Source organism: Halyomorpha halys, unplaced genomic scaffold (assembly GCF_000696795.3).
Source record: "Halyomorpha halys isolate HHAL.00 unplaced genomic scaffold, Hhal_1.1 Scaffold109.1, whole genome shotgun sequence".
Classification (NCBI taxonomy): Eukaryota; Metazoa; Arthropoda; class Insecta; order Hemiptera; family Pentatomidae; genus Halyomorpha; species Halyomorpha halys.
This window is the reverse complement of record NW_027107176.1, coordinates 723,970-746,162: the sequence shown is the minus strand read 5'-3', so window position 1 is coordinate 746,162 and position 22,193 is coordinate 723,970. Positions and strand designations below refer to the sequence as shown.

The following is a 22,193-nucleotide window of genomic DNA, read 5'->3' as shown; positions in this document are numbered from 1 at the left end:
ATAGCAGAAAGAATCTCCTAAACTCAGATGGCGAGTAATCATTACAGTGCTCCCCTGCAGGGACCACAGGCTACCATAAGATGTCCTTCAGGCAAAGAAAGGACATTTATGTTTTTATGTATACATACTCATATTGTATTAGGTATTGGTTTTGTTTGAAATAATAAAATTAATAGGAGGGTACTGGTACTGGTACTGGTATTTGGTGGGGGAAACAAGTCCAGCAAGTGGGCCTAGTAGTCCTTTTTGCCAATCCGGTTACTTGAGTTGCCGCCACGTACTAATCAAGGTGGGAGTGTCAAGATTCATTCTTCGGGACCGTCAGGTGGGAATCGAACCCACAACGTTCCGAACCGAGCGCACTGGGACCTGTACACCAACCTGCAATGCCGCCAAGTGCCTACTCTAATAAAAGGATAAGAAAAAATAATTCAATACAAAATGTTTAAAAATAAAATAAAATTGATCTCAAATATAAGAAGATGGTCAGGGTTGCGGTCAAAAAATGTATCCTATCTCAAATTACCTTATTGTAGTAATATTCTCAGTTTTCTTCTTTTTTTTTTTTCGTATCTTTTTAGCCCTGATGAAGCCCTGCAAAGTGGGGCGAAACGTCGGACATTAAAATAGTTTTAAACTATTTGTTCTTTTTTTGACCGCAACCCTGACTATCTTATATTTAAATCTTCGGTCAACTATATACACATATATAAAATTGATCTCATTTAAAGTGTTTCGAACTTTTTAATAAATATTATTGCATGGATAAAAACCAACATATTTTACTATATATAAACGTGAGTCATTATGGGAGCGATCTGGTGTCAGAGCCCTAACACATGAAGGAGAAGTACTAACAGTGATCTTGCAGAAACTGGTCAGTCAATATCTCACGATATGAAGGAGAGGAGGTTAAGATAGGAGGGACATGTAGCTCGAAGTAATCCATCTGGACGCCTCTACACAACAATGAATGCCAATATAGTTGGCAAGAGACCACGTGGAGGGTCAAAAATCAGATGAATAGACAGAATCAATAAAAATACGAAAGAGCTACATGCAGCAAACTGGAAAGCAATTGCCCAAAACAGGCAGGCGTGGAAAAGTCTGGTTCGGACAGCCAATGATCTACAAGGTCTATAGAGCCAACCGAAAGAAAACAATTTTTTTACTGTTAAAAACCTCAAATTTAGTAGAAAGGTGTACTTTTTGTATCCAATCGATTTATGATTAGATAAATATAATAACTATATTGATGTATATTAATATTACATATAATAATGCAGGTAATGCGGGTGGATCCAGTGGGTAGTAATGGTGGATGGTCGGTTGCTTAGCTGCTTCATGATGGCTTCCATCCTCAAAGTTGCAGCGGAGACAGACAAGAAACAAGGTAACTCACTCAACTACACCTATCTTTACACTCAAAGTTTTCCACTTAGATTTAAGTTCATAACCATATTCCATAGCTCTACCAAGTACAACAGAATAAATCAACTTATAATTTAAAATTTTGATGCGGACGCGTACCAGATAACTTTCACTCACCATTCTACTTTGAGTTGATCATAATCCTTGTTAGTTTCTAAACGGCAACTATTTCATTATTCACGTTTTCGATCTTTCCAAAAGGCTGAGGGTCTGTTCAAATCCGGTCTGAGTTGAATTTTATTTCCCAAATCCTCAGGATAAATCTCGACATTCCCAATCTGGCTTGAATAAGTTGATAAATCCCCCCCCCCTCTTCATGGCCATTTCTGACATACCGGTAAGGCGTTATCCTGCAGGTTGCCTATTCAAATATGGTTCTTATTGTGGGAATGTTGAGTTTTCATTCCATCGAGCCACCACATAAAATGCTAAATTAATTAAAATTAAAATTGGAGATATTTTAGAGGCAGTGTTTTGAAAATTCAATGCTTAAGCCCAGAAAGACTAAATCAATGTGGATAAACCCTAGCTGACATTAAAAACTACTTCATTGTACATTGATACGACCAGTTTAAAAAAAAAATAAATCGATTACATAAACAACATCCCAGGCCAATACCTAGATTAAATACGTCATTTCAGCTTCTTACAACCTTTCCAGTCGTTTGAAAAACTAATTTCTTCAAGTATGATAGAAATAATTCCATAACAGAAATGTTGCATTTTATCATATAGATTAAATAAAGAAAAAAAAACTACTAACATCATGCTCACGGCAGACTCATACCGTCATCCATCGATGACACTGCCTTCAGCGGACCCAGCAGCTTATCTTATAATGCCACACTGGCATTCCAAGATATATTATTTGCCTGAGTATATACATTTATTTCTTATTTGTATATATTTAATTTGTTGTTTTAATTTTCTAGGTCAGAAAAAAAACAAACTAACATTCATTTAAATTCACCAAAGTTAATTTCATTTATATTATTATCATTCTTAAATTTGACTTGTAATTATTCCAATGTATACGATAATTTCATCCGAACCAGAGGAAAAATAAATTTACATGAATAAAGCAAAAGGGTTACGCGAAAAGAAAATTTCAGTTTAGAAACTTTATAGCAATTCAATTAGTCCCACCAATGAAGAAGGAATCCATTTAAAAAAATAATCCAGTTTAGTAACTTTTTTTTCCACTCAGACTCAACAAAATAATATAATGGGTGTTGAAAAAATTATATAAGAATAATAAGATATTATAAAATGTCTATTATTCTTATTTTTAAAAAAATATCATTTTTGCATAATCTTTAATTATTAGAGATTATTGCAAGGAAGGAGCCCAGATACCCGAGTGGGCTACAACGCTTGCAAGTTAAGCAACATCAGCACTTGGGCGGGTGACCGCTCGACCTGGCTGAGCACTGATCACAGTACAAGAGCCGTGAAGAAAAAAAGGCTGTTATCTCACCCCGATATTTGATTACTTCAATGAAAACTAGGTATAATTACTAGTCAAAATTGATGAGTCTGTCAAGTATTGGTTGGGGGAATAAAAAATGGTGGCTGTTTCAAAACCTTAAAAAAACATTAATTTTTCATTCGGAGCTCTATATCTTAAAAACTACCAACAACACTAGACAATCTAAGAGAACATTATTTAAAGAAGAGTTAATTTTTCTGAAATATTAGCCATAAAAGAGCTATTTACGTCCAATAGTTCTCGAGATATAGCTTTTTAAAAACCAAAATTTCTTAAAAAATCTACTGAAAGATTAGTGGTTAGTTAATTTATTTTGAGAAATCTACATCTCAGGAACTATGTTACGTACAGATATCTATTAGAATTCAAATTAAAGCTAGTTTAATGGACTATAAAGAAGTTTATAAACTTTACATTCGTAAGAATAGTAGTTTTCATGATATTTGCTAAAATAAATTGACTTATAGTTGTTCGGACAATAAATTTGATTTATGAAAAACATTATTTCAGAAACCATTGGAGGTACCGATATCTTCCAGCGCTCAAATAAAACCTAGTTAAATTTACTACAAAATAGTTAATTATGTTTATCTTTGTAGGGGTAGTAGTTTTTATGATATTGGACAAAATAAACTCACAAAATGTTAATTTATAGTTGTTAGTATAAAATGTTGAATTTTTGAAAAAATATATCTCTAGATCCATAAGACGCACATATGTCTGGCAATTCTCAAAATAAAATAAATTTAACTTCCTATAAAGTAGTTTATGACACTTATCTTCGTAGGGGCAGTAGTTTTTATGATATTCACATATGAATATAAATTTGGCAAATGAAAATTTGTCCGAACAACTATAAATCAATTTATTTTAGCATTTTTCTGTACACTACTACTCCTACGAAGATAAACATCATAAACTACTTTATAGCTCATTAAACTAGCTTTAATTTGAGTGCTAATAGACATCTGTACGTCAAATGGTTTTTGAGATATAAATTTTTCAAAATAAATTCTCTAACTACTGATCTTTTAGTACGTCCCATACAACATTTTTATGAAATGTTACTTTTTAAAAAGCTATATATCGAGAACTATTGAACGTAAATAGCTTTTTTAGGGCTAATATTTTAGCAAATTTGCTCGTCTTTAAATGATGTTCTCTTTTTGTGTTGTTCCTGTTTTTTTAGATATAGAGCTCGGAATGAAAAATTAATAACTTTTATTTCCCCTACCTATACTTGACAGACTCATCAATTTTGACTAGTAATTCTACATAGTTTTCATCAAAGTAATCAAAAATAGGAGTGAGATAACTTCCTTTTTTCTACTCTTGGGATCTTGTACTACCAGACCACGCTTCGCCCAGGACGTCGCCTCAGTCAGACGTATAGTAGTTCGTAAGGAAGTACTGTGACTAGGCAAAAGGTTGTGCAAGGAGGTGATATGGTCAGAATCACGCTTGTCTGTCATATTTTTATCCAATTAAGAACGCTCGCTTTATGAGGTTGGATGGATCCCAAAGGGCTCCGGAAACCAGAGGGCTTACCTAACTCTCCTCCTATGTTTCTAATTTATCCCCACTTCCTGATATTCCATATAAATATCCCAGTTTGTTAGGGGTAGGAGTCCTTCTGATTCTATTCGCTGGATCATGAAAGAGAATTAGTGTGTAGATAGGCTTTGTACATAAAGTACTCATAGAATCTACATTGTTTTTTTCCTTTTTCGGCCAAGACTCCCATTGGAGTCCTATATTGCCTAACCATGGTTGGGGGTCAAAGTTCTTCATTTTGTGGGACCGCCACTGAATGAAAAAAGTCAACATCCCAGACCGGATTCGAACCGGCACCGCCAATAGATATCATCTTGGCAAGACTGTGTCTTAACCACTGAGCTATGGTTGGCCCTAGTATCTACATTATCATATATCCTATGCCACAAAGCTGTTAAAATTCAGTTATTATTGATGTCCCAAAACAAAAAAGAATATACTTAATTTTTTTTCAATTTCTGTATAAATACACAGCTTCCCTTACCTTCCATAGTGAAGAACTCTAATTTTATAGCTAGTAAATAAATCAGATGAAGTAATAAATTATTTTTGAAACTTTGGATTTTGTATTGACAGTTTTATACATAACCAATAAATGTAAAGTCGTTTAAATCTCCCCCATCGATCACTGTTTCCATCAATAGTTAGGAGTTGGTGAGCTAAGTTAGGAGCTTCCAGTGGGTGACTTAGCCGCCACAGGTATCCAAGGGAACTTGTTTGTTCAGCTAAGTTTATCCCAGTCAGTTTGTCTTATGGTTACAGTTGTGCGAACAAACATTAACAACGCCCCTTAGTCAAGATTCTGAGAACCTCTTGAAAGAAAAATGTAAATGCCAACAATGCATACTTCAAAAGGCGGAGAATGAATTATTGGAGACTGATAAAGTGAAATTTCCTTATAACCGACGCTCAATGAGGAAAATATTTTGTCCTTTGTACTTAAATTTCCGATAAGATATCGATATAAAAATGAAATAATATTATTATGAATAATATAAATATCACATTAATCTGTGCTGCCTAGTAAGTCTGAAAAACAATAATACGATTTTGATACTATAATAATAGTAAAGCCTGGGCGAACCCGAAGATTAGATGCCGATAACACCAATCGTTTTTTCCGTCTAGTGATGCCCTTCCAAACCCAAATCTATTTAATCAGCATTAACAAATCCTTTCATTTTGAGTTGGGCAAAATTAGTTAAAGTTGAAACTAATAGCTAAGAATGTCTTGGTTACGATATTTATTTATAAATGGTCCATGCATGAATAAGGGCCGTATCCACATAGTACAAGAGCCCAAGAGGAGAAAAAAGGCAGTTATCTCACCCCAATTTTTTATTACTTTAATGAAAACTATGTATAATTAATAGTCAAAATTGATGAGTCTGCCAAGTATAGGTAGGGGGAATAAAAAATTGCGGCTGTTTTAAAGCGATAAACAAAAAATTATTATTCATTCGGAGCTCTATATCTCAAAAAGTAGGAACAACACAAGAAAACCTAGGAGAACGTCATTTAAAGAAGAGTAAATTTGCTTAAAATATGAGCCCTAATAGAGTTATTTACGTTAAATATTTTTCGAGATATAGATTTTTAAAAAGCAACATTTCATAAAAATGTTGTATAGGATACACTAAAAGATCAGTAGTTAGTGAATTTATTTTGAAAACTTTATATCTCAAAAACCATTTGATGTACAGATGTCTATTAGCACTCAAATTAAAGCTAGTTTAATGAGTTATAAAGTAGTTTATGATGTTTATCTTCGTAGGAGTAATAGTTTACATGATATTCGCTAAAATATATTGATTTATAGTTGTTCGGACAAATTTTCATTTACCAAATTTATATTCTTATGTAAATATCATAAAAACTACTACCCCTACAAAGATCATAAACTACTTTATAGTAAGTTAAATTCCCATTATTTTGATTGTTGGCCGACATATGTGCGTCTTATGGATCTAGAGATATATTTTTTCAAAAATCCAAAATTTTATACAAACAACTAGAAATCGACATTTTGAGAGTTTATTTTGTCAAATATCATAAAAACTACTACTCCTACAAAGATAAACATAATTAACTATTTTGTACTAAATTTAACTAGCTTTAATTTGAGTGCGGTCAGACATCTGTACGTCCAATGGTTTCTGAAATGAAGTTTTTCATAAATCAAACTTATTGACCAAACAACTATAAATAAATTTATTTTAGCAAACATCATGAAAACTGCTATTCCTACGAAGGTAAAGGTCATAAACATTTTTATAATGCATTAAACTAGTTTTAATTTGAGTGCTAATAGACATCTCTACGTAACATATTTCCTGAGATATAGATTTCTCAAAATAAATAAACTAACTACTAATCTTTCATTAAATTTTTAAGAAATTTTGCTTTTTAAAAAGCTATATCTGGAGAACTATTGGACGTAAATAGCTCTTTTAGAGCTAGTATTTCAGCAAATTTACTCTTCTTTAAATAATGTTCTCTTAGATTTTCCATTGTTGTTGGTAATTTTTAAGATAAGAGCTCCGAATGAAAAATCAATGTTTTTTTAAGGTTTTATAACAGCCGCTATTTTTTAATCCCCCTACCTATACTTGGCAGTCATCAATTTTGACTAGTAATTATTCCTAGTTTTCATTAAGGTAATCAAAAATTAGGATGAGATAACTGCCTTTCTAACAGTAATTTTCGCTATTACTTTCAACTTTGCCCATCTCTGCTCCCATCAACGTTTCGTCTGGTTTTTACCTTAATACCTATCACTATAATAAATATATAAAATTAAACAAATGTAAGCAAAATTAAATAAGTGGCGTTATGGCCAATGATGTTTTACGCCACTAAACAAACCCAAAAATCTGAATACCTGTTTATTATCACCAGATCCACTACTTTATTTTTTGTGGTTATAATAAAATAAACATATATATTTATTTATTTTATTTAATCATACGACACATAAAATATTTCCAACTTACCAACTCAGAGTACTAGCCCCTCCAAAAACAGTTGACCAGACTGAATGCATATCAAATCAAAGCAACAGGGAACGGAATGTGAGAGCAATATGATTGGTCGTTACAGTTCAACGACCAATATCAGTAGCCAATTTGGTTCTAGTGGCCCCTGTATTATTGGAGTGTATTATTTCATCATGTTTTATTACGATTCTCCTTGATTCAGTATTCGGTCTAATTTAAAAATATTGGGAATTGTACGTTTGTTCCCCTAGGTCTGATTGGAAAATGCAGTTCATGTGGAAAACCATCGTTGTGCAGTTATGACGGTTTAATTGCTTTGCTTCGCTGAGTTGTATTGTTCTGTAAGCTTGTACTAACTAGAGCTGCTGATGGGAAAATAGTAATCGGTTAACTAATTGTTATAGGATCTCCACCACCATATTGCCATTACTACGGCTTACGGATCCGTGAAAACAAAAAAAGAAACCCTGCAAATTATTGCTTAGTAACATAGATTTTGTAGATTTTGAGATGACATTATTTCCCAGAAGTACCCTTTGATTTTTTTTCCTTCTATGTTTGTACCTTGTTGTTATTAATATTATAGAAAACATCATAGGTGCGAAATTAAGGGCCGTCTCTGTGGTTCAGGTGATTGAGGCGCAGGTCTTTCCAACCTGAGAGCTGCGGACGGCACCGGTTCGAATCCGGCCTGGGGATAGGAATTTTTAATAAGATACCCACCCCCACCCCCGTATGTTAGAAATAACCAGAAAGGGGGTCATAAAAAAAAAAAAAGTGCGAAATTAGTATATTTTGCCATCATAAAAAAAAAGAATTAAGACACAAATGATATTGAAAAATATTGTGGTATCGATTTACAGTAAATTTCATACTAGAAAAACTGTAACATTGTTTTCAAAAAATTTGATGTGGTCGCCAATTATACAACTTTCACTTAAAATAAAGATTTGCACTTTAGTTTGTACTTCTCATAATGAAGATATACTTATTTATCCCTGCCAAGAATACAACACTTTACAAAAAACTAAGTGAATGCGATCGGGGAAGATCAGGCGTTCTTGATTCATTAGGATTCGAACCTGTCTCTATTTTTCATGTTCTCTCCTTTTGTTATAAACCAATTTTTTTAATATTCTGAATTTTTCCATTGTTTATTATTGCCAAATTCAAGAATTGAGTGACCCTCAGACTATTACAATGAGGATAGAACCTAGCTGATATTAAAAACTTTTTTTATCTTATTATTTTATATTGACATGGCAAATTTAATCATGAGATTTCTTTTCCACAAAAAAGAGATTTCTTTATTTAACTAAAAGAAGATATAAAAACTATATATAAAAAAACATTTTCTGAGAAACTCTTTAAAAATAATCTATCCCTAAAAATATCTTATAATTAGAGCAACTACTTAGCTCTAAAAAATAGGAACTAATAAATTATTTAAATAAAAAATATCAATTATATCTTGATAATTATTATATCATTTCATATCATTCACACGATCATTATCTTTCGAAAGTTTCAGTTTGATACCAACGGTGTTTACAAATGGATACATGTAGAAAATTTGATATGCTCCAGAATATGTTACTTACCAACAAAACAGTAAAAGGCTGGGTCAAAAAGAAGTAGTAATCTAGAACTAGCGAAAAATCACACTTACTGACGCAAGTACAGTAAAACAGACTTTCGGTTCCTGAAACAACTTATATATTCCCCTTACAATATATTCTATAAATCGGTAAATGAAAGTGAAAGTGCCTATATAATTGTACAGTTAATTTTAATTAAAAGAGCTTGCGAACTCATTTCGACTAAATGGTTTTTGTATTTTATTTTTGAATATTTTTGCTTATTCATTTTAAATAAACAAAATTAGAGTTTGTTTTTTTTTGGAGAAAGATATTTTTAAAAATTGCCATTTAAGCTCTGTTAGACTATTTCAATGAGTGTAACAAAAATCTTTTGTTAAAGATCGCTTGAGCGTACATAGATAAATCGAGTTTAATCGAAATTGTTGGAGCTATTTTTGAAAAAAAAAATTCAAAAAGTTTAAAATCGATTCCGTAAGAGGCCTTTCCGATTAATAGAATTTAAATAAAAAGTTGCTGTGATATACCAGGAATACGTATGACCTAAATAAGTAATATCATTTTCGTACAAATTTTTTTATTTGAGCTAGGCTCTTCACACAAATACAATTTTGCAAGCCTTCGTTATTTCGACTTAGGTAACCTCAAAACGCGTAATTCAATGGAAATTTTATTATGTATTCCATGTATAGGTAGGCGAAATTAATATAACGAACTGATGTCCAAAAAACATAAAATATGGTTTTTATTTTTCGTGTATCAGTTTTGAAAATTTTATCTTTAAAGCTACTTTAATTTTATGAGTTTTCAAAATTTTTGCTCCAAAATATCACTTAATCAATTATCAATTTTTTGAAACTGTTATTTCTCTAAGATAATTATTACAAACTCCGTTATGGTACATTTAACTTTTTTTTTTAAAACCTCTTTAATTTTTATATGATTACATAATACAGAATAATATAATGCAATACATTATACATATACAGATAACATTATATCTTCGTTTGGCGTATGGCATTATAAGATGAGCAAACATGGTCCGCTGAAGGCGGTTTTACATTGGTGCCATGATAGCTGGGGGCTTACAAGAAATGGGGAGGGGCCATTCCGGCTAGTGATGGTGGTGGTGTGATGACTTCAAGCTGCAGAGCCCTAAGTCCTTCCCTCGGCGAGGACGTCTACTAAGGGGACTGTGCTTTGCCACCTCCCAGGTCTTGTTGGAGGGGTGATTTCTCTGAATAGCGGGTTGGCACAGGCCTTCAGCCCATCAAAGAATTTGATGTGCCTTCGGCCTATATACTCCGTCACAGAGGGTAGCTGGAGTTCCTGGTGAATGGTGGTGTTTCTGGCCCTCTGTAGAGTTGTTCCACGGACGATTCGACGGAGGACGGAATTCTGATAGGTACATTTAACTAACTTTAATTTATTTAAATTGTTTACATAAACATTGACCATTTTGCGAGACTTGGTTAATTTAATTCATATTAGAAGAGCCCAGGTGAGATAAAAGTCAGTTATTTTATCCCAATATTCAATTAATTAAAAAAAAACTATGTATAATTACTATTAAAAACTGATGAGACTTCCAAGTATATTTAGGAGGAATACCAAGTTCTTAAAATCAAAAAACCTACCTATATACTTGATCTCCTCACTCTTTGTTCATCCATCCACTCATGAAACACCATTTCTCAACCGATTGATTTATATATGCCCTCCTATAGAACCGCCTTCTTTAGCAAATTCTTACGTGCTACCTCCTCCTGGAATTCTCTTCCCATCTCCACTCGGCAGTCCTCATCCATTCTTTCCTTTAAACAACACCTATTCCTCCACTTATTGTATAACCAAACCTCCGCATCTTTGTAATCAAATAATAGCCAATATCCCAATGTAATTTCATTTTACTTACTTGCCAGACGAAAATCTTAATGTATGAGCCATGTATTTATTCTTAGGGGACATATGTCCGTGAATAAAATTATTTTTTTCATTTCATTCATAAGCAATTATAAAAAATACTACACCTACGAAGATAAACGTTTTAAAATAATTTATAGCACATTGAATTATCTTTAATGTGATTGCTGGCAGACATCTGTACGTACGTCTAATAGTTCATGAGATACAGTTTTTATAAATCAAAAATGTTTTGTCTGAACAAATAGAAATCAACATTTTGTAAATTTGATATGGAAAAATATCATAAAAACTACAACTCCTACGAAGATTAACGGGATAAGCTACTTTTTAGCAGATTAAACTAACTTTAATTTCGGTGCTAATAGACATTTTTTTTCAAAATAAAAAAAAATCAATTTCTGAACTTATTTTTGTAAATATCCCAAATATTAGACAAAGATCTATTAGAACTCAAATTTTATTTTATTTTATTTATACCAGATCGGCCTGGTGGGCCTTACATGGTTGATATAACTTATATTATAATTTTTTTTAACAGTTGATTAAGAGGGGGTATAGTCATACAAATGACACCCCTAACTATATAAAATGTTCTTTTTAAAAGGAAAAAAAGTAATAATAAAATAAATAGATAAGAATAATGCTTCTTAATAAAGGAGGAAAGTGAAATTAATAACAAAAAATAATGATATTGGTACACTTAAATAAAACAAACAATTGTCTTCTAATAGTAAAAAGAAATAAGTTAATTTGAAAAAGGGAAGAGAGAAGATAAGAGAAAAATAAATAAATAAACAAAAAAATAATGAATAAATAAAATGAATAATAATAATAAGTAAATTGAGGTAGTGTGACTATGAATTAAATTTAAATTTATTGAAAATTTAAAAAAAGAGTGTCCTGTAGCAGTCTGGGCTTCAGTCTTCCGGTTGAGGTTGGGTTTCCCAGGTTGTAGGTCACTGCTCCTTTAACTGTCGACAACTGGGAGTGGAACTTCATGAAGCGTTTTTTGATAGAATCCTCTATTGACTCCGTTTGTAATTCGCGATACAATTGGCTATTTCTTATGGACCAAGGAGCATTTACTGCGATTCTTAGAACTTTATTTTGAAAAGATTGTAGTTTTTTCTTTTTCGTGAAGGATGCCGCTTCCCAGACTTCACAGCCGTACAGCAGCAGTGGCCTGAGGATTATTTTAAATATAAGAACAGTTTTTTCTGGTTTTAGTTTGGGATTTCTGTTTAGGATAGGATATAGCATTGCTAACCTTGCATAACTTTGAGTTAGTTTCTTGTTGATATGGTGATTAGAACTCACATTGAGTCTTAGAGAATCATTTACATATTAACATTTAATTTTTGTCTGGTATCTAAAGTTGAAAGATTAAGGGAGAATATGTTTTTTGTTTTTGAAGCGATTACTATAATGTAATTTAAATAAGTAACACGTCTTATTTAAATTAAATTATAGATTTAAATTAAATCTGGACATACGGAGTTGAGCTTTGGGGCTCCACTAAACCATCAAATTCCTCCAGAATCCAATCCTTACAGTCCAAGATCCTTCGTAAAATCCTTAATGCTCCTTACTTTGTCACAAATCAAGTTATCCATCAGGACCTCAATGATCCATATGTTGCCGATTTGGCCAGAACCAGATACCGTTCCTTCCATAATAAACTTCTCAACCACCCAAATCCCCTTGTTTCTAACCTGGCTTCTCCTTAATTACCTAATAATCCTCCTAGGCGTCTGAAAAGAAGATGGCATCGAGATCTTCTCCTCTAGAAATGTTATTGGAGTTCTATAAGTGGGTAGATTTTCCACATGATTTTATCATGTCACTATGTCACCTACAGCGAATTTACTTGTTGTATATATGTGTATACAGTTGTAAATATCAATAAATAAATTATTATTAAAAAAAAGACATGTAGTAAATTAATAATAAATATAAATAAATACAAAAAGGTTTATAATAAATTAATTTCTACCATTATGTAAGCTTTAATCCTTCCGTACTACCAGAAGTTTTGGGATTGTTAACGTTTATGGTGAAACATGGAAATGTGGGAACAATAGAATCGCGAGACCTTACTTGGATATCAGGTATTCGATTGCATTCTCTCTCGTCCCAGCGCATTCCCAGACGCTTTCAATGGCTGTTTGGTTCCTGTTGCTGCAAACATTGCATTGCAAACATTTGCCTAAAACATTGTACTTTCCTGTGCTTTGCATGTGCTCTGCCATACTGAGGTAATACCTTGGTGGAAATACAATAATACTGTTGTTTTCTAAACATAATAGATGCATTGATTGGAGAAAAATTATTTTCAAGTTTTTGAATAACCTTAAAAACGTCTGAAAATACAACATTCTAAGTTGAGATTAAAAAAAAAAAGTTTTTGTAAATATCCTCAATTATTCGTATGTATAATTATTAGACAGTATTTTCAGTCTAAAATATAACGTCCAGACAATTTAACATTGGTTTGATTTCTGGAGATATCTTTTTTTAGCACTAAGTCGATATTATACTGATATTACGATCAAATACTTATAAAGGAATCCACCATAATTGGTCCTCCAATCAAACAATATTTCTGAGCCGTAGATCTAATCTTTCGGCATTCTGAAATAGTTAGTTTTTACTGGTTATTGTTATTTTGTTTTAAACTATCCAACAATAAATATTTCGGCCGAGTCAATACCATCGAAAGTTAGTGCACCAATTACAGTTTTCAAAAAGTAGTTTTGTTTCTTGATTTTTTTTTTAATTTTTATGGTCACTTCCAATTTAATACTGGAAAAATTATTTTTTTTGCACATTTTTGATAGACCAGAAAATTGATTCCATTGAATTCAGCACCCTGAATAACATAGGAATTCATGAGAATTATAGATTTGAAGCTCTGTACGCCTATTACAACGCTTTCACATACCACCTTGGGCAAATAATTCAAACATTAAATTTTGTTTATTTGTTTTGAAAGGGCGTTTAACTGCTTGGTCATCAACGCCCGTTGGTTGTTGGTTTTGGTAAGGCCTAGTTGTTCCATAGTCATAGCTTTGGTATGGTGTACTGATCCGCACCAGTGGGACTCATTTTCGTGAGATTTGAAATATTATTTAGCTAGGCAATTATAATTTTTTTTAATCCTATATCTAACGATAGTGAAGATAGGATGATGAATAGCAGATAAGTGGCTCTTCTAATTTTAAAAATAAGGCAAGATAAATAGATAATTATAATAATTAAAGCCTGATTATTAAGTTAGTCATGGAGTTAGGGATGAATTTAACGACTATTTCTATTACGGATTCGTCGTTACCAACGCTATTGAAACATTTGTTGGTATCCCTAGATTGTTCAGAGTTAATTTGCAGTGATTACATTCTTCAAAAATGGTTTTGACGGTCAGATTACTATGACATTTTGAACATTTTGGAGGTGCCCCTTCTGTTATGAGATGGAAGCGTGTAATTTGGGTCCTATTCAGAGTCGGGTTATCCTACTTCTTCGCGGCGTCTACATCGGGTTGATGTAATCCAGGACTTCACATCTTTCTTTATAGGTTTCAGCTTACTGGGTGGACTTTCATCCCACATTGCCTGCCATCTTTTATTTATACATTCCTTTAAAGGGCGAGCAAAGTTCCTGTGCATTTGATATTTGGACATTGTTGTATTTTGTTCGCGGTATTTGGAAATTTACATTTGGACGTTGGTAGGTCCAGGAGAGGTGTGTTATTTTGTGGTATGTTGATGGCTATTGCTTTTAATTCTGTGACAATGACCAATAATCGTTCGGCGAGAGATAGTGTTGTATTTATCTTCTGTTGGAACTGTCTAGAGAATTTAGGATTGAAAATATTGGATGTGAAATGTGAATATTAGTTGGATTTGAGGGTTGCAGGTATACTTGGGAAAATAATTCGTAACAAATATTTGTCGTCTGAACAGAAGGGGTGATATTCCAGATTGAGGACGTAAACAGAAGATTGGACTGGTCCGAAAGGCACCTGTGGCAATGCAGATTCCGGTGTTCTGAACGATGTCGAGTTTGGCTAGGCTTTGAAAGCGTGTTGAGCCATACACAAAACTTCCATAATCAAGTTTGGAGCTGATAAAGGCAATGTATATTTTCAACTTCGTTGATCTATCAGCTCCCCATGATGTTTTGCCGAGGACTTTTAAGATATTAATTTTATCTATGCACCTGTTTCTAAGTGTACTGATATGGTGGTTCCAAGAAAGACGTCTATCGAACATCAGGCCTAAAAATCTATAATATTCGACCTACGGTAACGGAGAATCTCCTAGGTTGAGTTCTGGGGATGGAGGTGTTATTCTTTTTCTGCTGAAATGAAGACATTTAGTTTTTTTAGTTGAGAAGGTAAGACCTGAGCTGTTTGACCCGTTTTTTTAATCGATTAAGAAATTCTTCTAGTTTGATTTTTATTTGGTTTATGTCGTTTCAGCGGCACATTATTGCTAGATCGTCCACATAGAGCATCACCTATATTCCTCTCGGCATGTTTCTTCCTAAGTCATTAATAGCCAGGGCAAACAAAGTTGTGCTGAGAACACATCCTTGTGGAATTCCAATGTATTGTTCGAAATTACCAGATAGATGATTTCCTATTCTGATTTTGAATATCCGTAGGGATTCAGACTGCTCGATGAATGTAATGAGATTACCCGTAATTTTTTTTTATAATAGTATTCATGCGTAGTAGTCGAATACTTTAACCATGTCGAAGAAAATTACGATTGCTTGCTACCTTTCTATATCATATTGTAGTTCATCTTCCAGTTGAACTAAGTGGTCGATAGTAGACATCCCTCTACAAAACCCGCATTGATAGCTCTGGAGAATATTATTTCTTTCAAGGATCCATACCAAGCTCTTGTTAACCATTCGTTCCATTATTTTGCAGAGGCAACTTGTTTGTAATATTGGGCGTAACTATTCGTTTGGCACTTATCTTTGCCTACTGTTAGGATTGGAATTACTGATTGCCGCCATGCATCACGGAACAGTTTTGTGGAGGATGCTGATTCATTGCATAATGGATGTCATCGCGGCCGGGTGATGATCCTTTGAGATTTAAGTTTCCATATAGAGAAAGGAGAGTTATTTATTTTTTTTTCGAGTTCTTCGATGTAGTGATATATGGGGTTCCTGATCTTCTGTATCATCCGAATCAATGGAAGATGGGTTAAAGATTTTTTAGTAGTGTTCACCGAACTTTCCAGCTATTATTTCAAGGTCATCGGTCAGTTTCCCGTCACAGAGTAGTGTGTATCGGGTTGCTGGATAGATTTTGTGAATTTTCCTGATTTTATCCCACCCTAAATTGGAGGGAGTGGATGAATTTATAATTTCAATAAATTGTTTCCAGAATTCAGAATTGCTACTGTTTATTGTTCGTCTGCATAGGGCTCTTTGTTTCTTATACTCTATGAAATTTGTTTGTGTGCTTTTCCTTTGAAAGGTCTTGTATGCTTTACTAAGGTTTCGAATATCTTCCTTGTAACGTTCATTAAGCCAGGGGATGAAAGGTCTTTTGTTGGTGCTCTTTGTTTTAGGAATAGCTATCTTCGCTGTGTGCAATATGCTTTCCATTAGAAGATGACAGCCGTTCTGGTAATTTGCATGGTTGTGTTACAGGTGGCTAAACGATTAAATATTTATATTTGTGTTCCTATTATAGTAATTATTAAAGGGCTTCTAGGGGTGCAAATAACAAATTTCCTCCTCTCAGGAATACGACATTATATCAAAATACAACAAAGCTATGTTAATTAGCAATCAAATTAAAGCTGGTTTATTTACTACAAAGTAGTTTATGATGTTTATGTTCCTAGAGATAGTAGTTCTCATAATATTTGCTGAAATATATTGATTACTAGTTGTTCGGAAAAATTTCATATGAAAATAAAAAAACTATCGCTCCTACGAAGAAAGACATTATATAATATATATGAGAAGAAGATAGTTGGGGTAAGTAAATAACACAAATAAGTAGAGAGAACTTATGTAATAGTGCCAACGTTTCGGTCAGAGTTTCTAGTCTTCACCAGGGCTAAGAACGAAGCAAGATAACAACCAATGAATACAAAAAAAATTTTAATTTAAATTAATTAGTCAAATTTTTTTGTATTCATTGGTTGTTATCTTTCTCTTTGTTTTTAGCCCCGATGAAGGCTAGAAACTCTGGCCGAAACGTTGGCGATATTAAATAAGTTTTCTCAACTTATTTATGTTATTTACCGACCGCACCTCCTTACCATCTTCTTCTCTTATATATTCTCTACGGTAAACTATTTTCTCATCATTATACTCTTTATGAACATAAGTAAATGAAAAGAAAAATACTGTATATGTACCAACCCGATATGTTTGGGTTTATTGCTTAATAAGTATATCTTACTATACCAATTTACCTTATACGTGCCAACGGTATATGAAATATCAAATTCGACCGGTTATAATAACGTTACGTCTAACTTGAACTACGTTATTTCATACTGAGGATATTGTAATAAGCCTTTGGCTAAAACTGCACACTTTTGAAACGAGCTATGAGAAAATGAATAAAAAAAATATCTTGCTTAACTAAGGTCTTTGAACTCTTTGACTACATAAGCGAGCAACATTGTCCTTAAAAAAGAAAAATTCTTTTTGTGCCTCGAGGTATGGAACCAGTTGGAGAGTTCTGAAGACAAAAACCCGACGTGCTAAGCCTTGTCTCAGATTAATCAGAAAAGGAGTATCCCGCCCTCTCCCCCCAAAAAAAGGATAAAACAAAAAAAAAATGCGGAAAGATTACACAGAAAGACAAGGAAGATGAGCATGATGAAACCTTGGGAATAAGAATTTCTTCTGAGGTGAGACGGTGAGATAATCCTCAGGCGAAGAGAGCATTTACGGGGTCGGACAAATGAGTTGAGGATGAAGGATAACGCCCTTTCCCAGAAGGAAAAGAGAGAACAATGAAAGAAGGATAAGGAAGACCTGGGTCGATGGGTTCCAGGGCCCCCGGCTCTTCCTCTTGATGGCTCAACAGGGATCTATTTTATTTTACCTTTGGTTAAATTTTAAAAAATAATTATTTTTTTTATAATATGTGTTATAAGAAAAACAATTACTGAATATAAAATATTAAAGTTAACGTATCGGTATTTATATCCTATGTTAAAAAATATACGATATAAATGTCGATATATTAACGTAAAAGAATATATATTTTGATATTATGCTGATATGGAAATATATAATTAAGTATATACGAATCTAACATGTTTCGTATTTTACCCAGTGAATAATACTGTTATCAGGCCTCACCTTCTCTCCCCCTCACACTTTACTATAAATAAAACTCTAGTTTAACTAAGCTTAGTTTTAATAATGACTGCCCTACAATATCCTTTAATAATGTTGCTGTTACAATTGTCGAACAGATCCGCTACTTTGGACCACATCTGGACAAACGACTAGCCGGGAATCCTCACTCAAGACTGAAAAGACAGGAAAATGCAAGTCGATTTCGACTATAACAGCACTTACTATAGACGTCTAAACTTCCAATTCATTACAAAAGCCTGATCTACGTGACTTTAACAGTGATAATTATAATTAATAAACCCAATGTGGACATATGGAGGTGAGCATTGGGGCTTCACTAAACCTTCGAATTCCTCTTGCATCCAATCTTTACATTCCAAAATTCTTCGTAAAATCCTCAATGCTCCTTACTTTGTCACAAATAGATTCATACATAAAGACTTTAATGTTCTAAATTTAACTGATCTAGTCCGAAACAGATGTCATTCCTTCTACTATAATCTCCCTAACCACTCAAACCCACTAGTTTCTAATCTTGCTTCCTCTTCCATTCCTGGGAATCCTCCGAAGCGCTAGAGAAAAAGGTGGCCACGAGACCTGCTAATGTAAGAACGTCATTAGAGTGCTACCAATGAGTAATTTCTTTACATGTCAGTATCACTCCATTATAAACATACATCAAATTTACTGAATGTATTATTATGTACAATTGTAAATTTCAATAATGATGAAAAAGTTTTATTAATAAAAGAATAAACCTCTGTTTTCATTCTCATGCATTGGTACTAGTAATGTACTTTAGGAGATAAAACAGCTCGGTAGACCTTTGAGGGAGCAAAATGAACATACAATACCCGAGGGTTAGCTAGGGGTTGCTATCCTATCCAAACCACAGTAAGAGTTTCACGATTCATTTCGTACGACCCTTGTGAAATGAATATTTACCCTCCCCAGTGGAAATCAAACACACAAACAGAGTGCTCCGGGGCCTTTGCCCCTCGCGATTGGCCACCTTTCAAGTTTTAGATATTATTTTTTTGTATCATATAATTTGAATCTCAAGTTCAATAAAAAAAAAACTTTGTCGAAATAATGTTACTATACGTACTACAGGTTACTTTTTAAAATGAATATCAATATTCCTCAATTAAAAAACCATGAATATATATTTTAATATTAAATAAATTATTCTGGAGTGGAGATGCTATAATTAACAAATGCCTAATAATTAGCCGATGAATTTAAAATTCCTTGTATGAATTGTCTAGCTATGTATATTGGTGAAACAATTGTTGGGTGATAGAATGTATCAGCAATGATACAAGGAACAAGAAGGGTCCCAATAAAAGAGCATGCATCTAATCAACATAAGCAATACAACGATATGCCTAAATAAAATTATATAATTTAAAAAAAAATATTTGAGTCTATTTTTAAATCAGAAATTATTAATTCTACAATGAATTTTAAAAAAAGATACACGAAATTGGAACCAATACTATTCAGAAATTTTAAACAAACTTAATTTATGAATGATGTGGTTAAATTTTATGTCTCTATATACAGAAATGTTAAATAATATTGTTGAAAATAGTGATATTAGTGTTTCGGTTTTTTGAAATTAAAAGTATTTATATTTAAATGTAATAGTGACATACATATATGGGCATACAATACGGGGGCAGGAGGCGGCAGCTGTCCGCCTTACCAGAGATTATTAATTTATAAGAAATTATTAATTTAATAAAAAGTTATTTTTTTTTTAAAGCATATACTATTTGTAATAGCTAATATAGCAATGCGAAATTATATATAATTTTCTTAAAATTTTGATTTCATTTGCCTTCACCAAGCTGAAATATCACAACCTGATTGATTATGGGTTGCCCCCCCCCCCAGCTCACCTCTCCTCACACCCTAGTTTTGATCCTGGGTACAACCTTACATACATAGGTAATTAAACATACGACAAGGCAAGCTTATTAGTAAATTAATATGCTTCCCTATTGTTTTATTGTTTCATAGGTTAATTTGACTAATTTTATCAGACGTATTAGAATAACCTGCAAACATTTTTATTGCTGGATGTAAGGCTGAGCATTTATAGTTAAGAAAAATAAATTTATTAGTGTTAATGTTGTTTGAAATTTTTAATAATGAGTGTATAATATTGGGTTGTAAAATAATTTAATTATCTCTGTGTTTATAAAATCATGTTTACTTGGTCAATAATGTTTAAATATTCTAAAAGAGTAATGTATGAAATAAATAAATGTATCGATAATAAAGTTATCAATCCTGAATTCTATTGGCAAACTCATGAAACAGCAGGCTGTCTGTACCCATTAGGTCTGTACAGGTACAAACAGTGAGTAAAGAATCTGCGCAAAGCAACACCAATTTTGTTCTTACTCTAAAATTCGCCATAAATGAGTAGTTTCACACAGAATCAAGACAAAGGGACAGATGCTAGATGAAGGAACAAAGCTTAAGAACCGGTTTCATCAAAATCTCAATAGCAAACCAATCAGCCACCGAGTAAACTACAATACCTTTCTTAAGTCTATGTTGTACAGCTCTTTGGCTTAATCACGTATAATCAATTGTGTTATAAATGATTTCAAGAAAAGTGGTTTATCTCCCTGTTTAACCATGCTTAATTTATTAAAATTTCATTATACACAGTCCGCTCTATTCATACTCGCGATACCATTAAATTACAATTAATTCCGATATTATCCCACAGCATTCTATCCCGGGGAATATTTGAATTAAACAACTATATTGTTATCAACATAATGTTGAACAACTATATTGAACATAAGTTCAGTAAAGTTAATAAAACATTATTAAGTTTACTGGGGTGTACTTCTTGAACAGATTAATAATTTAATGTCATCTATTTCTTAGGCTATGACTTTTTCGCTGAATGTAGTGTTTAGGAGAAATAAGCGAAAAATATACCTTATTAGTTACTCTATATATATTTATATTATTTTGTTCGGGGCTAATAGTATTAGTAATAATAAAAAAAGATCACCAAAAAGTCTCAATACTTCTTTATTAAAGCATATTGTCCAACAAAATATACAAAAATGAGGCGTGTAGCTTCAAAACCAGCTCCATTAAAATTTTTTAGAAATGCACTTTTTTTTAAATTTCCACATGTTCTCGATACACTACATCATACTGCCAACCGGTAAGAAGCAAAACCGGTTCCTTCTTCATGCAAAATTGAGTTCAAGATTCACCCAAGCTCCATTGTAATCACAAGAGGTTTCACTGGTTCGGTTACTGTTTTCATGCCAGTTTGTCTTAGATTAATGTTTCATATCTTCACCTGTTATAAAAGTATCCAGATTTCTAGATGATATTGAAGCTCGGTATGAGGTGACCTATCTTAAAGATGCAGGTAGACTTCAATCGTTACAGAAAAAAAAGAAATTTTCAGGAATTGAGCTATGGGGCTCCACTAAACTCTCGAATCCAATTCTTATAGTCCAAAATCCTTAATGCTCCTTACTTTGTCACAAATCAAATCATCCATCAGGACCTCAATGTCCCGTATGTTGCCGATTTGGCCAGAACTAGATACCAATCCTTCCATAATAAACTTCCCAACCACCCAAACCAACTCGTTTCTAGCCTGACTTCTCCTTCACTACCTAATAATCCTCCTAGGTGTCTGAAAAGAAGATGGCCACGAGATCTTCTCCTTTAGAAATGTTTTTGGAGTTCTATCAATGGGTATATTCTCCACATGTTTGTATCATGTCATAATATAACTTACAGGAAATTTACTTGATGTGTATATATGTAAACAGTTGTAAATAACAATAAATAAATTAT

The 22,193-nt window shown here is 32.9% G+C and overlaps 1 protein-coding gene across 2 annotated transcripts in view; it reads left to right on the top strand.

Annotated features, from left to right (window-relative positions):
- Positions 1-22,193, top strand: part of LOC106677814 (ly6/PLAUR domain-containing protein 6B) — a gene marked incomplete in the record, with an annotated part of 623,095 nt that overhangs the window by 587,533 nt on the left and 13,369 nt on the right. For both annotated transcript variants that reach the window (XM_067045488.1, XM_067045489.1), the window contains 1 exon segment: positions 1,287-1,393. In XM_067045488.1, coding sequence (XP_066901589.1) covers positions 1,315-1,393 — 79 coding nt within the window.